This window comes from Lacerta agilis, chromosome 5, assembly GCF_009819535.1.
Source record: "Lacerta agilis isolate rLacAgi1 chromosome 5, rLacAgi1.pri, whole genome shotgun sequence".
Lineage (NCBI taxonomy): Eukaryota > Metazoa > Chordata > Lepidosauria > Squamata > Lacertidae > Lacerta > Lacerta agilis.
In genome coordinates, this window is record NC_046316.1 from 26,935,547 (window position 1) to 26,952,928 (window position 17,382).

Below are 17,382 nucleotides of genomic sequence, written 5' to 3' on the forward strand. Positions count from 1 at the left end.
AACATATAGGGCCAAATGAGCTAAATGAATTCCATCAGATTGTAGAATCCCCGCTTGTGGAATGCTCTCCCCAGGGAGGCTTGCTACAATGCCTTTGTTACATATCTTGAGGTGCTAGGCAAAAGCATAAGCCTTTGGCTAATTAAACAATGGATTGCCTTTTAAGCTGTGTGTGTGTGTGTGTGTGTGTGTGTGTGTGTGGAGGGGTGGTGGTATTTTTGTTTGTTTGTTACTATGGTGTGTATTCTTGTGTTTTTATATTGTAATCTGCCCTGTGATCCTGGGATGAAGGACAGTATAGCAAAATAATAATAATAATAATAATAATAATAATAATAATAATAATAATAGGCTGCATAAAGGACAATATGGATGTTCATGGTGAACTGAAGGTAGGCCATATAGGTGACCTGAACAAGATGTAAACTCTAGCATTAAAACAAGAGTGACGAACACTTTGTACATTCCTCGATGGGCAAAACTATGTGGTGAGTGCCAGCTAAACACATATACACAAAAACAAATTGTCCCTTCCTTATTTGCTAATTTATGGAAACAGAGCAAAAAAGAGAAAGAGAAACAAAAACGTGATCCTTCGTTAACTGGAATTTTGCTCCAGTAGTCTGTCTGTTTCCAGAATACAAGTGTGTTTATCAGCATGGTAAGAAAAACATAATCAGCCGGATCCAGACTTCACACTGATTTCACTGGACCTACTCTAAGCATGTCTAAATGGGGATCCAACTCAATATCCGTATTGCCCATAAATGGCCAGACAGTGGTGTAGAATATTGTAAATTTATCTCTTGATTTCCTGGATTGCTTATTTCATTTTCAATTATCACTGTATGGTTGTTGTTTTTAAGAAATCCCAGTACCTATCCTCATCTCAGTCTCACTAGCTTATTTGTACTTTGCCTTCATTCTGACCTGGAGGGCTGTTTTCCAGCAGGTGAGTAGTCAACAGTGCCGGGTGAAAAGTTGGCCTATTGTCATTATCATCCAGAATGGTCACAGTGAGCCTAGCAGTGCTGTTCAGCTTTCCAACATCCATTGCAACCAGCAGAAATTCCAAGACTGGATTCAAGAAGGCTTCTCTGTCTATCACTTGGCCTGGCTTCACCAAAACAACCCCTGGAAGTTATGAATAAAGATTCCATTAGGAAAGGTAGGAACCAACTATAGGAACGTGCAGCCAAATTTCTACCAGTCATGCTCCACAGAGTGCAAATCTCATTTTGCCACAATAAAATCTGCAGCAAACTCTACAATTCTATGTAATTGGCGTACCAGCACTTGGAAGTTGTAACAAATGGCAAAAGAAAAGGGAAGTCTGGATAGCTCCTTACTTGGAGACCATATCTTGTCACCTCCCAACCATTTTTCCCAGTGAAGCCCATTACCCACACCACCATGTGACATCACCAGATCTTCTTCATGTGCTTTAAAAAGCCCAATGTTCATTTCCAGCCTGCTCTGCTATTGGTCAGGTCAAACATTCCATTACCTCCTCACCCCAGACCAGGGCATTGCACTAGATAGGCTGCTTGCCTGCTAAGCAGATATGTCTTTCTTACCTGTTCTGTTGTTGATGTTGAAAAGGTCTGTCGCTGCCCCAAGAAGCTGGTACGTCACCACAGCATTGATGCCCTGGTCATTGTCCAAAGCTAGAATTGGCCCATTAAGGACTGTGATGCGAGTTCCTGAATTGAACATGGGAGGCCATTCAATAAGAGAGATAACATCAATAGACTACCTCCTTTCCCTCCCCCCCGCCATGATTAACAGTGAATAATGAATGGGTGAAACAGGGTGAGGTCCTATGAAGCATGAGACAAAAAAGAAGTGCCTGGTGAGGCCTTGGCAGACTGAATCAAGAAGCCCCCTGGGAGACGCCTTACAGCCCTGCTAAAACAAAAAAACAACAACACAATTCATAAGGCATATTGAAGTGAAAAGGACATTTAGTGGGAGTTTTGCCTCCTCTTGTTTCTGAACTCACATACCATCAGGGAGTGTGGCAGGCAAGGACATTGGTTTATTGAAGTATAAATATTTTGGCAGAAACCTAAAAGTACTTAAAGTTCAAATAAATGGTCTGGAGAATCAGGAATGAGTTTCCAAGCCTTCTCCAACCCATGGTCTGGAAGATAAGAAATACAAATACAGCCAATGTCTTCAGGGGGGAACTTGCTAACATGAATTCTGATATGTACACTTCTTTGGCCTCAGCAAATGGGACCACACTAATTCACAGTCAGTTTCTTATATGCTATTATTATTTAAGAAAGGGAGTTAGAGAAGGTCTTAAAGCTTATTCATAAGCTTGTTCATAAAAATCCCAAACTACTGGTTTCATGAAACAAAAGTATTTCGCCATTTCACAACAGGGAAAAGAACTATGGGTATTTTAGTAGCCACAGAAAATGAATAGCATCTGTATAAAACAAAAGTGATCATAGTAGAAAGCATCCAACTGTTATTTTTTTGTGTCATTTCCAACAAATCCACTTTTACCAGGTTTAATCTGATTTATGTTTTTCAGCATTTCTCAAACACGGCTCCCCAACTTTATTAAGCACATCTTCTGATACAACAGCTGCTCTAGGTTTCTGGCGACTAATGCAAAACAATTTATTTGACCTCCACTATATGTGACATATTGAGAGTCCTAAATCTGCTACCTGCTTATTTCAGGTCAAGGATGGTTCTGCTCATTTACTGTTAAAATCAGATTAATTTTTCCTCACTTGATTTGCATCTGGGTTTTTTTTTTGGGGGGGGGGAACAGTTCCTCTATTTCTGAGAAAGTGGTTGGAGAAGACTCTAAAGAGGCAACTGTATGCCAAGTGATGTTGTGGAAGAACAGATAACAGCGTTCAGAAACTGAGATGTCCTAAACAGCTTTTCCTTCTTAGTCACCACATTATTTGTTGCAACAGTTTTAACACAATATTGTTCGAAAGTTTTTTTTTAAAAAAAACATATATATGTATATGTATATATATATATATATATGTGTGTGTGTGTGTGTGTGTGTGTGTGTGTGTATTATATCCCATTAACTACAGAAGGCCTGGGCTGAACGAAGGGACCGAAGGGACCGTCTGCAAGCTGTGAGATTCGAATATGTTGGAGGAAACACATACCTGGAGGGGAGTTCTCCAGGATCTCGGCCTGGTAGGAACTCTGAGTGAAGAGGGGGTGGTTATCATTTTCATCTGCTACTGAAATCACCAGCAAGTCGAAATCCTAAAGTGGTGTGAACAAAAAGGACAAAATGACTACAAAAGAAGCTGCAGTTGCCTTTAGCAGGGGCTCCTTCTCGCAATCGTCATGACTGCTAAATAATACAGACTGGTCTCTTTGGGGATTTTAAGGTTTTGTCTAGATTTACAGGCTGCTCAAGAGCTTCGCTATGCTTTATTGACTTAAGCCTGAATCCCAGAGGCCAATTCAGACAGGTAGGTCATATACAATGCTCTCAAAGGATTTCAGGCTTGGACATTTGCCTCTCTTTAGGGAAGTGCTGTTTGAACCTGATGCACATGTGGTAGTATTAGTAAAGAGACCCCTGACTATTAGGTCCAGTCGTGTCCGACTCTGGGGTTGCGGGGCTCATCTCGCGTTACTGGCCAAGGGAGCCGGCGTACAGCTTCCGGGTCATGTGGCCAGCATGACTAAGCCGCTTCTGGCGAACCAGAGCAGCGCACGGAAACGCCGTTTACCTTCCCACCAGAGCGGTACCTATTTGTCTACTTGCACTTTGACATGCTTTCGAACTGCTAGGTTGGCAGGAGCTGGGACCGAGCAACGGGAGCTCACCCTGTCGCGGGGATTCGAACCGCCGACCTTCAGATCAGCAAGCCCTAGGCTCTGTGGTGTAACCCACAGCGCCACCCGTGTCCCTAGTATTACAAGGGTGCTTTTCAGTTAAAGCCAGTACCCAAAGAGAACAGGGAGCCAGTGCAGACATTCAGCAGTGGTGCAATAGATCCTCTACATATATTTCTGGAGATAATGGCTAGATCTACCATGTTATACCAAATTAGTATGCTTTGTTTCTGAGTTAACATTGAAGAGGCCCCTGGCGACTCAGAAAATACCCCTTTTGTCTTATTTTTTAGGCCTGTCTGTAAAACAGCATTGTCTCAATTATCTAATGTGCCAGCAGATGAGGTCAAAACATTACATGCCCATTCTGTGAGGTACCTTCACATTTTTAAAGGAAGGCTGAGGGGAACTACTGAGTGGTAACTGAAGGACCCACAATGAAACAGAACATTTGAATGAAGAGCTGTAGAGCTTTTGCAAATATTCTAACCTTGGCTGTGAAAACCTCGGTGTGGATTCTGCGTCTGAGAAGAGAAACTGATGAAGCAAAGTTTCAGGCTTGAGTCTTGCGCCTTTGATTGTTAGCTAGAGCAGTACTGCATGAAATGCTCTCAGTAAACCCAGTGCCAAAGTCAGAAAACTGCGTATAATTACCCGCCTTGCGTTGCGTGCATTTTCTGGGTTGTCCTTCACTGTCACTGTCAAGCTGTACTTGGACACCCGCTCCCTATCCAGCGGGCGGTTTATGTACACGATGCCAGTCTGATGAGGAGACAGGAAAGGGAAAAAAGGGGAAAGAGAGGGGGAATAAATGGAACTGCATTGTTTTGTTTGCGTCTAACTCTGCCAAATGCCAGTGATGGGGAAACATTAAGCAAGGAGCACCAGCACCTATGATCCTGTGCTAACTGTTCAGGCAAGTGAGAATAGGTTATGTTCCATTTTAATCAGGGTAAAAAAAGAGAAGAGATTCTATTCTACCAGGTGAATCTGTTATGGAAACTCCTCTTCTTTGGAACACAGGAGTCAGGAAATGAAAAAAAGAAAAGAAAGAAAGAACTTACACCCTGAAATCTGGGCCTGAAGATGGCTAGTTAAAGCTACTGACAGGTAGCTTTGCTAAAATGCTTTTCTAAAATGCTGCATGTGAATACACAGGGCTGGACTGATATCATTTTTAAAAAGAGGTTAATCTTACTATCGAGAGGCGCTTGCTGTTGTTTTCAGGTAGGGGTTTGTTATTTGAATCTCTTCTCAGCCCAACCACCAGCATACTATGAAATTAGTAGGAAGGGCAAACTCTTTTCCTGTGGCTGGAAGGAAGGAGGTCTTTGTGCATTGACTCAAGCAGGCATGAGGCAGTCAGAATTGGGCTATGATTTGAGGATCTGTGCAGCGGCAATGAATGAAAAGAAGTGAAACCAATGATTTCAAAACTGCCCATTGGTTCTGAGTGCAAACGAGAAGCGCATTTCCAGACCCAATGACCTCTTCAGACCCATGTACGGTAACTTAAAAAAGAAAAAGAAAAGAAAAGATGTAGGCCCTCGGCAATTTGCAGAATAGATCTCAGGTATCTAAAGCTAGGTGGAAAGATGACCATGAGTGCATACTAATTAAACAACACTTTTGAAATTCAAATCAGTATGAAGTGTGAAGTCATGCTTTTCTTTTCATGCAGGCTGTAGACCTGGAGCAGCAGAGCTGAAAGAAAACACATGCCAGCCTCTTGAGACCAGTGGAAGCCTTCACCTGTTGCCTCCCAGTGACAAACACCATGCTGCAAGTTATATACTTTCTTTGCACTATGGTCTCCAGACGATTCCCAGATGTTGAAGTGAATAAAAGGAGAGAGTGGAACTATGTGCAACATCAATATATGTTGCTAACACCTGCAAGCCTTCCCTGAACCTTTGGGTGGAATTAAAGTCCAAATAATCAAATAAATAAAGCCCACGTTTGATGTGCACATCTCTAAGCTCAGGCTGGCATGCCAGCTGCACCTTATCGTGGAGACTGCAGGCTTGGACGGGTGAGATATGCCTTAGTGACATCATGTCTGGATTACTGCCATGTGCTCTGCCTAGGACTGCCTTTGAAGAGCGCTTGGAAACCACAACTGGTCCCAGAGTCTGCAACCAGGCTCTTAACAGGGACCACATAAAGGCAGCATGTATATCCTTATCGAGACAGCTAAGCTGGTTTCCAGTTAAGTTTCCCAGCCCCAGTACTAAGTGCTGCTGAGGGCCAATAAAGCTCTTTATGGGTTGGAACCAGGGTATCTGAAGGACTACCTTGCCACACATAAATCGTCCTGATTACTGAGATCTTCATGGGAGGCTGTGTATCCCAACGTTAAAAAAAGAGAGACTTACGGTGCCATTGATGTAGAAAGCATTGTCTATATTCCCCGCTGTGATGCTGAAGGTTAAAAGAGCATTCCTGCCGCTGTCAGCATCGCTGGCAAGGATGCGGGTGACGAAGCTGGAGATGGGTGCATGTTCACTGAGAGTGAGATTCATCGGTAGGTTGAGGAGGATGGGGTCGTTGTCGTTTATGTCCAGAACACGCACTCCCACCAAGACCTAAACCAAAAAGAAAGGAGGCAGATGAGGAGAGGGGCAAACAGGCCTGAGACTATTAATACAAAGAAAAATTGCCCATATGGTTCTTCCATGGCAATCTAGGTGTTTTCCCCATTTGGCTTAATAGAGGCAATAACTCCTTATGTTTTTCATTAATCAGGTACAGTTCTGTTTCCTCACCCCTGCACAATTCACCTCTCCCTCATGGAGGATTCAGAACCTCATTTTTGCAGTGTGGCCCCTGGACCACAAACACTTACGGTGGAGCTGAGAGGAGGCACCCCTCTGTCCTTGGCAGCAATGGTGAGGTTATAGAAAGCAATGTTTTCTCGGTCAAGCTCAGCATCCTTCCGCACGCGTAGCTCCCCTTCCACAGGAGAGATCACAAATTCTCCTGCAAGACAGATAGACACAAGGATGCTTAAGGGGCACAGGAGAAACACGCAGGGCAGGTTCGCCAGCCTAGAGCACCATGGAAGACTGCACTCAAGAGCACTGCATGCTCTCACAACCTCCTTTTCCAGGGGGAAATGTGTTAACAGAGATGGTCAAGAAGGTGCATTGAGAACAGATCAATGAAGTCCGCCTAATGCACTTCTGCAGATACTAGTCTGAGAGGGGACTGTGTATCTGCTCTTTATCAGGATGTCACCAGGCCACAAGATCCAGGCAGAAAGAGAGGAACGTTGCCGGTGATCTCCCAGTGTCTATGTTGGTGCTGGGTTCTACAGGTAAATTAAGTTTTGTCTTGGAGATTGTTTAATACCCTGGTACGTATTACTATGAAAATGAAATACTGAACTCTATGCTACTTAAATCTGAGCAGTGGTAGAAAGTATACTCTCTCTCCTTGCACCCTGCACTGACACCTGTATGCAACAAGCCACAATCTGTATAGGATTGTATCCTCAGTCTCTCATTAGAATATAGGTGCTGCCTTGATAAACCAGTCCAGTAGAATTAGCCAACCTTTCAGGGCTTATGGGGGACATCTGCCAGCAGGAGAAACTGTTGTGGACACCACACACCACAAAACAACACCCACACTGACTGCAACCACATTCACCAGTTTGGTGTAGTGGTTAAGAGCGGCAGACTCGTAATCTAGGGAACTGGGTTCGTGTCTACGCTCCTCCACATGCAGCTGCTGGGTGACCTTGGGCTAGTCACACTTCTCTGAAGTGTCTCAGCCCCACTCACCTCACAGAGTGTTTGTTGTGGGGGAGGAAGGGAAAGGAGAATGTTAGCCGCTTTGAGACTCCTTCGGGTAGTGAAAAGCGGGATATCAAATGCAAACTCTTCTTCTTCTTCTTCACTCCCCAATGAACAAACTGCATTCATTCAATTAGGCTTGAAAAAAGTGTTCTAACTGTTGCCAATCCTAATGGTGGTGTGGGTAGGGGTGATTTTCCTGGAGAGTCAGCTGCAACCTCCAGGAACAGCACACAGGCTCCAACTAGGAGCCATTTATTGGTTAGAAGTGTGATTTCAGTGGTGGTAGGGATCTGTAGATGAGAGCCTAGGGGTACCAGGAAAGACCTCTGTGGGGGCATGCCTGCACGCAGGTGCCATGTTGGTAACACATGATTTTGTCCATAATTTTGTTTTCACCAACAGTTAGCTTCTGGCAGTTATGAGCAAAGCAAGAAGGTCATTTTCTATTTAATTCCAGCATCTGATATTCAGAAGTATATTACCTTCTGGCACAGAGGTTTCATTTAGCTAATTTGCCAACAGCTGTTGATAAGACAATGAATTGATTTAATCCTTTCGAAAGTCACACATTCATTCTTTTGTCTTTCCTGGCCTATGATCAGAGCCGTCTTAAGGGGATCTGCCGCCCTGGCGCGGCTATCCCTCCGGCGCCCCCGCCATGCCGCCTCTCCGCCGCCTCCCTCCCGCGCTTGCCGCCCCTTGGGAGGGGGGTGGGCGAGCGGGGGGTGAGGGGTGTGGCGCTGGAGCGGCGCGGGGCTCTGCGCGCCCTTCCAGCGCTTCCGGGATGGGAGGCGAGGGCGGCCGGCTCGCGCTCCGCGCGCAGCTGGACGGCGCGGCGCTGCATCGGGCGGGCGGCCGGCTGTGCGCGGGAGCGCGAGCCGGCCGCCCTCGCCTCCCAGAGCCCCAGCTGGAGTGCTGGAAGGTCGCGCAAAGCCCCGCGCCGCTCCAGCGCTCCAGCTGGGGCTCTGGGAGGCGAGGGCGGGCGGCTTACAGCCCGCCCGCCGGCGCGCGAGTGCCCACCTGCCCGTGGGGGCGGGGGCGGGTTGGGGAGGAGGAGCCCGGTATGCCGGCGGGCTCGCGGGGGCGCCCCTGGCGCACCGCGCCACCGGCTTCTATGGATGAGACGGCTCTGCCTATGATCAAATCACTTTGCTGTCTACCCAGAGTCCCACCACTAAACAAGAGAGAGACAAATGTCTCTTTATCCAATGATTTCTTCACACCATTCATCAATTCCAAAACGCCGATCATGCTCCTAGCCACTTTCTCCCCCCCACCCCCAACTAAAAAGCCACAAAATGCTGCTTTTCTTCCACACAGCACTCTGGAGCCAACTCCAATAGGCCTCTGTCTCTGGCAGTGAGTGCATGTGGCTGACAGAGTCAACTTGTTTCTGCATTTGACCAAACAAGAACTGAAAATGAAAGCAGTCTTGAGCATGGTTTGTTTAGATAAAGTTCAAGCCAGTTTTCTCACAATTACTTCCTTTTCCTCGCCCCTTTTATTCTTACTATTCAAAGAATACTCTGAATGGCTTTGCTGTCAAAATATGCACTTGCCACAATAGAGGGGCTACAAATATTTCATCTGGTAATCTTCGAAGAAATTTAAGCCCTATTTGCATATAAATAGAAAGTCTGGGCTTATTTCTGCCAGAGACTTGTCTTTGGGCCAGTCAAAATGAAATGTGGGAAATCCATCATCAGATATCAAATTTTCCCCTTTGGAAAGGGGGAAAAAGCAGCGACACAGGGGGAGCAGATTGTATTAGGACTATAGCCATGGGGAAGGGGGTGGGGCTTAACCCTATACTATTTCCCCCAATCTAAATCTTTCCTAACTGCTTTTTGCCCTGCTTGGAGAAAACGTGTAGGTAACCCTGTTTTCCCTATGGAGGAAAACATGGGTCGAGGAAGCATCCAGAGCAGAAAAACGGCATGGACGGGAAGGGTTAATGCCTCTCCCCCCCCCAGCCCTGCAGTTCCGGTCCAATAAAAACCAGGAAATCTGCTCACAGCCTAGTCTTCCATTTAGAAGACGCACAATCAATATGTCGTCCAATAATGTATTTCTCTTTCCTCTTGGTTTGAATGTATCCATGTGGAGCTTACTGTCTATTTGTTTGGTTTTAAGTTGCCTTGGGTCGCCCTGGCCAAGATAAAGTGGCTGACAAATTAAATAACTGAAAATGAAACAAATAATCTTAGCTGAGAGTTCACACTTGTAAGCACAATTTGCATTTGGCTATTGTACACCTAGTTAGGGAACTTCCCTCCTGTCCTCTCCAAGGGCCTACTAATGTCCCAGTGTTGCAAAACCTTTCTGCTTTTAGCTTTCTTGCTAGGGGCCATGAATAAACCAGCTGAGAGCTGAAGATGATTAATTAAAATCCAGCTGAATTGTATTATGTTCTAATGGGACTTTTTATTCTTTTGGTTATTGGCGCACAAAATTAAACATGGTTTTTTTTCTTTCAGCAAGGGGCCCACGGCACACTAGAAAGCCTGAGGAGGTTGGCTAAGACGGACCCTTTCAGAAGACAACCCTTCCTCAATTCCACTCACAGTGATGCTTGAAAAATCACGTTTCCTTCCCCTAGCTTGAAAATAGGTAGATTCTATCCAAGAGTCAATGCTACAGACCCAAAAGTGAATGAAATACATTTCCTGCCCTCTATCAGTATACAGTCGTACCTTGGAAGTCGAACGGAATCTGTTCTGGAAGTCCATTCAACTTCCAAAACATTCTGAAACCAAAGCGCGGAAGCACCTGCAGCCAATCGGAAGCCCCGTCAGACGTTCAGCTTCCAAAAGAACGTTCGGAAACCAGAACACTCACTTCCGGGTTTCAAACGTTTGGGAGCTGATTTGTTCAGGAGCCAAGGCGTTTGAGATCCAAGGTCCGACTGTATAAGAATTTGCTGATATGTTGGTTATGTTGACATAAAGGTAAACCATTAGGTCCAGTCGTGGATGACTCTGGGGTTGGGGTGCTCATCTCACTCTACAGGCCGAGGGAGCCGGCGTTTGTCCGCAGACAGCTTCCGGGTCATGTGGCCAGCATGACTAAGCTGCTTCTGGCGAACCAGAACAGCGCACGGAAACACCATTTACCTTCCTGCCAGAGCGGTACCTATTTATCTACTTGCACTTTGACATGCTTTCTTTCTTTTTGCAATGATTTTTATTAAATTTTCACATAGACATATTATTTACACATCTGCTAGGTGGGCAGGAGCTGGGACCGAACAACGGGAGCTCACCCTGTTGCGGGGATTCGAACCGCCAACCTTCTGATCGGCAAGCCCTAGGCTCAGTGGTTTAGACCACAGCGCCACCTGTGATGACATACAGTGTATTTATTTAGACCTGATGAATAATGCAATTTTATACATGTGTACATTACTCACAAGTGGGCCATACATAAAACAGTGGGACTTGCTACCAGGTATAGGGCTGTAATCCTAAACATTCCTATCTGAGGGTGGCCCCCCCAATGAAGACAGCAGAGATTGTTTCCAAGTACCAATAGGCTGCATGATTAAGAGATCTACACCAGCTTTTAAGCTTAAGAGGTTTCAAGCAGACTTCTGTGACTCCGTAGAGCAGAGTGCAAAGCAGTATTCAATCCCTTCCTAGGCAAGCGCTTGATAGTCCTTCTAGCACACTTAGTTGCTTTGTTTTTTTTTTGGGGGGGGGGAGGTTGTTTGTGGCATGAACTTGCAAAACCTCAAGGATCTTCTAGTTGGGCAAGTACAACAGATTTGCAATGTTTCCTTTCATGGCGGATGCTGCCTGTAACAGGATTTCCTGATGTAGACACTCGGCTTCTCAGAAAGAGGCCTCTTGAAAGGATAGTTTTGAAATGTCCCATTAACTATCCTAAGGCGATTCATTTCACACGCCTTTCCTCCCTTTCTCTTCCACCGAAAAGTTCGTGTGCTCTGAAATAATCTGCCTCATATTCATTCAGATTGTGTGTACGACACTGCAGAGATTCCTAAGCGTCTCACACAAAGGCTGTCGTTGCCCAACTTCATGCAAAATCTGCTTGGTTTGCAGTAAAAACACACCAACAGACAGTATTTCTCAAGGAGCTACAGTGTAGATTGTGGCTGTTATACATGACTTTACAAACCAGTGGTGGAAGCACATTGCACGGCAAAGTACATAGGAGCATGTACACAGCCAAGACAGTGACTGCCCCGAGGTCACCCAGTGAGCTTCCTGGGGATTTATTTGAACTCTGGTGTCTCTGTTTTTAGTCTATGGGTTGCTGGTCTTTTGGGAATTGTAAGCACACTGGCAATCCAGATAAGCTGTTGTGAACACCACACACAGGTTGCAATAAACACACACACATTCACCCCTATCCCCCCAGCAATTAGGCTTGGAAGAAAGTGCTTTCACTTTCCCTCCCAAACCTAATGGGAAGAGGGATGTGATATTCCTGGATGGTGCAACTGAGAAAAGCAAGAATTAACCTTCCCTCCCCAGCTGGAATCTCCTCCTAGCAACAAGGAAGATTAAACAAAGGCTTTTATTGGCTTTTCCCAAGGTTAATTTCAGTGGGGATAGGGAGGGGAGTCTGTGGGCAGCAAGGAAGGCCTCTGCAGATGCCAGGTTTGCAACCTGTGTCCCAGCCCAACACTGACCACTAAACCACAGTGCCGCTGACCACTGTACCAAGGAACCAAATGCGAAAAAGCAGCACTGGAAATGAAAGATACTCATAACAATGTTATCGTTGCAGTAATTACTATTACTCATCACCAGGGCTGGCCCAACACATTTCACCGCCTGAGGCAAGGGACAAGACGAAACCTTTCCCTACCACTGTTCTGCATACAGAAACCCACGGAGCTGGAAGTGGGATCTTGCTTCAGTGCTGGCAATGCAGCAACATCCTCCATCTGACCTGAGCATAGCTGTCAACTTTTCCCTTTCTTTAAGGGAAATTCCCTTATTCCGAATAGGATTCCTCGCAAGAAAAGGGAAAAGTTGACAGCTATGGACCTGAGGGCAGCAGGCTAGCTTAGGAAGTGAAGGGCAAGCTGCATGGCATATATAGCTTGAACCCCCAACACCTCTCCCCTGCTATTTCACCACTCCACCCAGCACCTACTTGCGGCCTGCTCTGACAAAGGCTGCAGTGGTGCATCCCATGAACATGGCCACACATGTGCACATTCAGTGAGTAGCTACACCTGAGAGCTTGCTCTGTCAGGGACCTCTCTCAGCAGTTTTCTCTGCGATATACTGGGATAATGTGGCTGCTGACTAGGCAACACAGCCAGCCCAGGTCAGCGGCAAAGCAAGTGAATTAGTGGCAGGAATAGAATTAGACCAGAGGTTGAAACAGATAACTCATTCAGTTGGTTCTTCTTAGCTTTTACTTGTGACTTAGACAAGAGGACACTGACCTTATTCCACACATATGGAAACTAAGCCTTAGTAAGAATTGCTATTTGCATAGGGAAGCAGCGGCCTGGGCAGAAACAGAATACTGACTCCTTGTCTTGTGCTACTAACCTTGAGATGATTTCTGCACACATGCATGATTTAACTGCATTTTCTGGATGGACTGAGAACTGCAAACTCAAGAGTTCCTGTTCTCTTTCTATCTCTACTTACCAAGGGGATCACCTGCGACGATGCTGTACTCCACTTGTCCATTGGGCCCTGAGTCTCCATCGTGGGCAAGGAAAGTCCACACCCTTGGACCTGGCTGTCCTTCTGTGATGTCAAAGGGCCCCTCGTAAGAATGCGGGAACGTTGGTTGATTGTCATTGATATCGTTCAAATTCACTAACACCTGAAGACCAGAAACACAGAGAATAGTTTGCAAATGCAGCCAAAACAATGTGTAAAAGCTATGAAGCCCGTTATCGAGCATCTGCTGTCATTGTGTACGCAACTGCCAGTATAGTACTGCTGGTTTTATTTATTCATTTCACTTATCTCAATTTCCCCCACTGTATTTCTTTATTTGCAGCAACAAACACAAGCATTCTCAATAACCTTAATACAGAAATTAATGGCATCCAATGACATCCATCTCTGACTTAAAAGGATTTTGCACAGACTGGCAAAACAAATAACATCTGAAACCCAACATCCCAGTGTAATTGCAAAGCTGTGTTTCTTGACAAGTTAAATTTGTGCAAGAATTTGCCAGGTTGAACCCTGATTGGGCCCAGGTCAAATGCAAACATATCCTGGGAACTCTGTGCGATCGGCTGTTTGGTATTTATTACGCTGCTGCAGCTGTTATCAGTTTATTCTAGGAAGCAACCATGAAGAACAAGGTAGGGCTTAATGTGTGCCTGGAATCAGCTCTGGAAACTGTTCTGAAGGGCAGGCCTCATTCTTGAGCACATGGGCAAACTTAAGCGATGAGGAATGGACAATAGACATAATTTTCAGTTGCTTTTATGGCAGTTATAAACTAACCAGTGGTTCATGGAAGAACCCTCATAGTTGCACAGTCCTATTATGAAAGCCATTACTAGGTGGTGTGCTTAAGATTCTAGCCCTCAAGATTTTTGGAAAATGCTTGAAAATATGACTGCAGTTGCAGGAACTCTTCAGCATGGGCAGGCAATTTCCACTCAAACTCCGAAGCTGCCCTTGTGACTTATTAATCTAGTCTATGCAGAGTTCAAGATAAGCCCTGCCTGTCTACACCCACACTGTCCCCATTGCGCCTCTGTGATACCAGACGAAAGGGGTGAAGTGGCTGTAGAAGCCTGCAATTGTGGAGTTAAACAGCAACTTGCACAACAGTGTCTCCTCCAACATGATGCCTGCTCTGTTACATCTGCAACATGGAAGCCCCTTTAATCCACTCCTTGTGACAGCAGTTACTTCAAGGTGGGGCAGTTGCATGCAATGGTTCACCACATGTAGGTTTTAGCACACTGCTGTGAAGCTTTCTTTTTGCACGTTTGCTGTGCTACGGTGCATGCACCACGTGGTTTCTCATGCGGGGCGCTGCACACAGACAGGTGCAGCACAGAACAATTTATAATGATATCTTTGTGTTGGCCGTAATACAGAAATTGATCCCATAAGTACATTGCAGCAAAAATAAAGGAGCCAGGTAGCACTTCTCATTAATATAAGAGTGAGCAGATTCAAAGCAGAGGAGGGGAAAAAAGGAAGGACCTCTCACATGGCCTTCCTTGAACAAGGAAGCAAAACAGCCTTCAGGAAACTGGGCTGTGCCTGTTGGCACACAAGGTGGAAAGTGCAAGCAAAGAATGAGCCACACAATTCTAGAGTAGAAAGCTAACTAACTCAAAGGTCACCTTGTTCTGCCACAGCAGCAGTATTCCTGATTGATGACCTCTATTTGTTTCCTTTCCCTTTCCTTTTTTGCATGAGAAGCAAGGATGTTCAGTGTACTGTATAATGGTTTTTGTTACCTATTGTTGCAACGTTTTTTATATATATATATATATATATATATATATATATATATATATATATATATATATATCCCTCTAATGATGGAGAGGATCCACCTCAGCTTTCAAGGACATCTGCTTCCATTGCTGAAGTTCTTTCTAATGTTGAGTTGAACATCCCTTTCCTGTAATTTGAACCTGTTGATTGGGGTCCCACCCCCTTGGAGGAACAGAAAACATATTGGTTCCACCATCCATGTGACAACCCTTCAAATATTTGAAGATGGCCAATCCTGTCGCCTTTTAATCATCTGTTCTCCAACATATGTCTCTTTACACTTTTCTCATAGGGTCTCTAGATCCCTCACCATCTCTGTTGCCCTCCTATGGACCACCATCAACATCTCTCTTAAAGTGCGGTGCCCAGCAGTGATTTGCCCTCTGTGCCAAATACTGGAGACAAGCGAGAGAGAAGTACTGTATATTCTGACGTGTAAGACTACTTTTTAATCCAGGAAAATCTTCTCAAAAGTCGGGGGTCGTCTTATACGTCGGGTGGAGAATCTGTGGTCGAGTATATCTCAAACTCTATATTTTAACTGGAAATGTTGGGGGTCGTCTTATACGCCCAGTCGTCTTATACGCCGGAAAATACAGTATGTTCTTCACAAGGAAACTATCCATGGAATTTCCTCCTATTGAGAACCACAGATATAGTTGCTCCTTTTAAACGGTTTCTATAATGCAACGGCAACTGAATTGCAGCACATGCAAGAATGCATAAAAGGAGAGAGCAAGAAGTTTGCTGTGCACACTTCATAGAATGGGAGATCATTAATCTCATTAGCTGTTGCATGTTATAGAGGTTTGGCTTCTGGAAATGCAAGCAGCATCTGGAAGTGCTTTTGGATGGCTGCTCGTTATCTGCGTGTTTCATCCTCTTTTCCCAGAAGAGATACGTACCGTTGTGGTGGATGTGAGACGGCGTGAAGGGATCGGACACTGGTCTGTGGCAGTGACGATCAGTGTGTAACGCCCATGGCTGATTTCATAATCCAACTCCTTCATTGTGCTGATTTGTCCCTAAAATGAGAGGCCAAAACAAAAGGAAAACATTAGCTTTTGGCATTGAGGGTGTATGCTCATGGAATGTTGGGTACCGGGGCTCAATACCTGTGTGCAAAGTGAAATAGTGATGTGAAAGTGTACTAACCGTAGTGCTGTTTATGTGAAAAGTGCCCATGATGTTCCCCTCTGTGATGGCATATGTAACTGTGCCATTTGGCCCTTCGTCAAGGTCCACCGCATTGATGGTGATAAGGATTGCGTTAAGTGTGCCGGGGCCCTCATCCAGTGTGACTTCGTACTGCTGCTGCCGAAATACTGGAGCATTGTCATTCTCATCCAGGACGGTGACATAGACTGTGGTAGTAGCCTGTGAGCAAACACTGACACATTCAGAATCATGCAAGGATAATAATAAAAGATAAAATAAGGTGTCTAGATACGAGCCATGCACTTAAGCCCACACATACATTTCCACGTGCTTCCAGAGGTTAACAAATACATCCATCTTTAAGGTTATGCCATGGTCAACTGTCAGGATGGCTGTCGGGAGCAGGTCAGCAATAACTCACAAGGTGGTAGTGAAGTTAACTCTTTATTCAAAGAAACAAAATAGCTCAGGCAGAGTGAGAACAACTCTTCCAAGCAGATCTTGCCCCAATGAGGACTGCAGGTCCCCCCTGCCTTATAACAGCTCTTCAAGTCTCCTCCCCCCGGTTCCTTCCCAAGCAATCTGAGGCTCCTTCATCTTGTCTATCTTTGCTCCACCCTCTTCATACCTCTTCAGGTTCTGGCAGACCAGGGCGAAGTGGAGCTGGTTACCACAGGAGGGGAAGACCTCCTCACCAGCCTGACTCACTGCTGCCTCTTGATGCCCCCTCATCTCCAGCCTCCTCTTCTGCCTCCTCTTCTGGACTTCTTTCTGCCACAGACTCTTCCTGCTTACTAAATCCTGTTACCATTTCAGCTTCTTACACCTCCTCCCAGTCTGCTCCCTCTTCTCCCTCCAACCACTCATTGATGTCCCACCCATCCCCTGGTTCTGAGCCTTCTTCCCCAGCTGGTGTCTCCCACCATTCCTCTGCATCCAGTCAGTCCATGACATCAACTGATGTTATCCAGGAGGCACAGCCACAGAAGGGATTAATTAAAACATTTGATCAGGTGTACCAAGCAAGCAAGCAACACTAACAATAGGCAACTTTATTTTGGCAGTGCCTCTGAGAGACACTGAGGGGGCTTCCAAACAACCTGCTTAACAAGCATTATTGATGT

The 17,382-nt window shown here is 45.4% G+C and overlaps 1 protein-coding gene across 1 annotated transcript in view; it reads right to left on the minus strand.

The window, feature by feature from the left end:
• The window catches only part of CDH23 (cadherin related 23), a 364,543-nt gene that overhangs the window by 28,153 nt on the left and 319,008 nt on the right, over positions 1-17,382 (minus strand). The window contains 9 exon segments of the mRNA XM_033149078.1: positions 931-1,134; positions 1,578-1,703; positions 3,150-3,252; positions 4,489-4,596; positions 6,210-6,419; positions 6,680-6,813; positions 13,268-13,448; positions 16,006-16,125; positions 16,256-16,477. Of these exon segments, the coding sequence (XP_033004969.1) occupies positions 931-1,134; positions 1,578-1,703; positions 3,150-3,252; positions 4,489-4,596; positions 6,210-6,419; positions 6,680-6,813; positions 13,268-13,448; positions 16,006-16,125; positions 16,256-16,477 (1,408 nt within the window).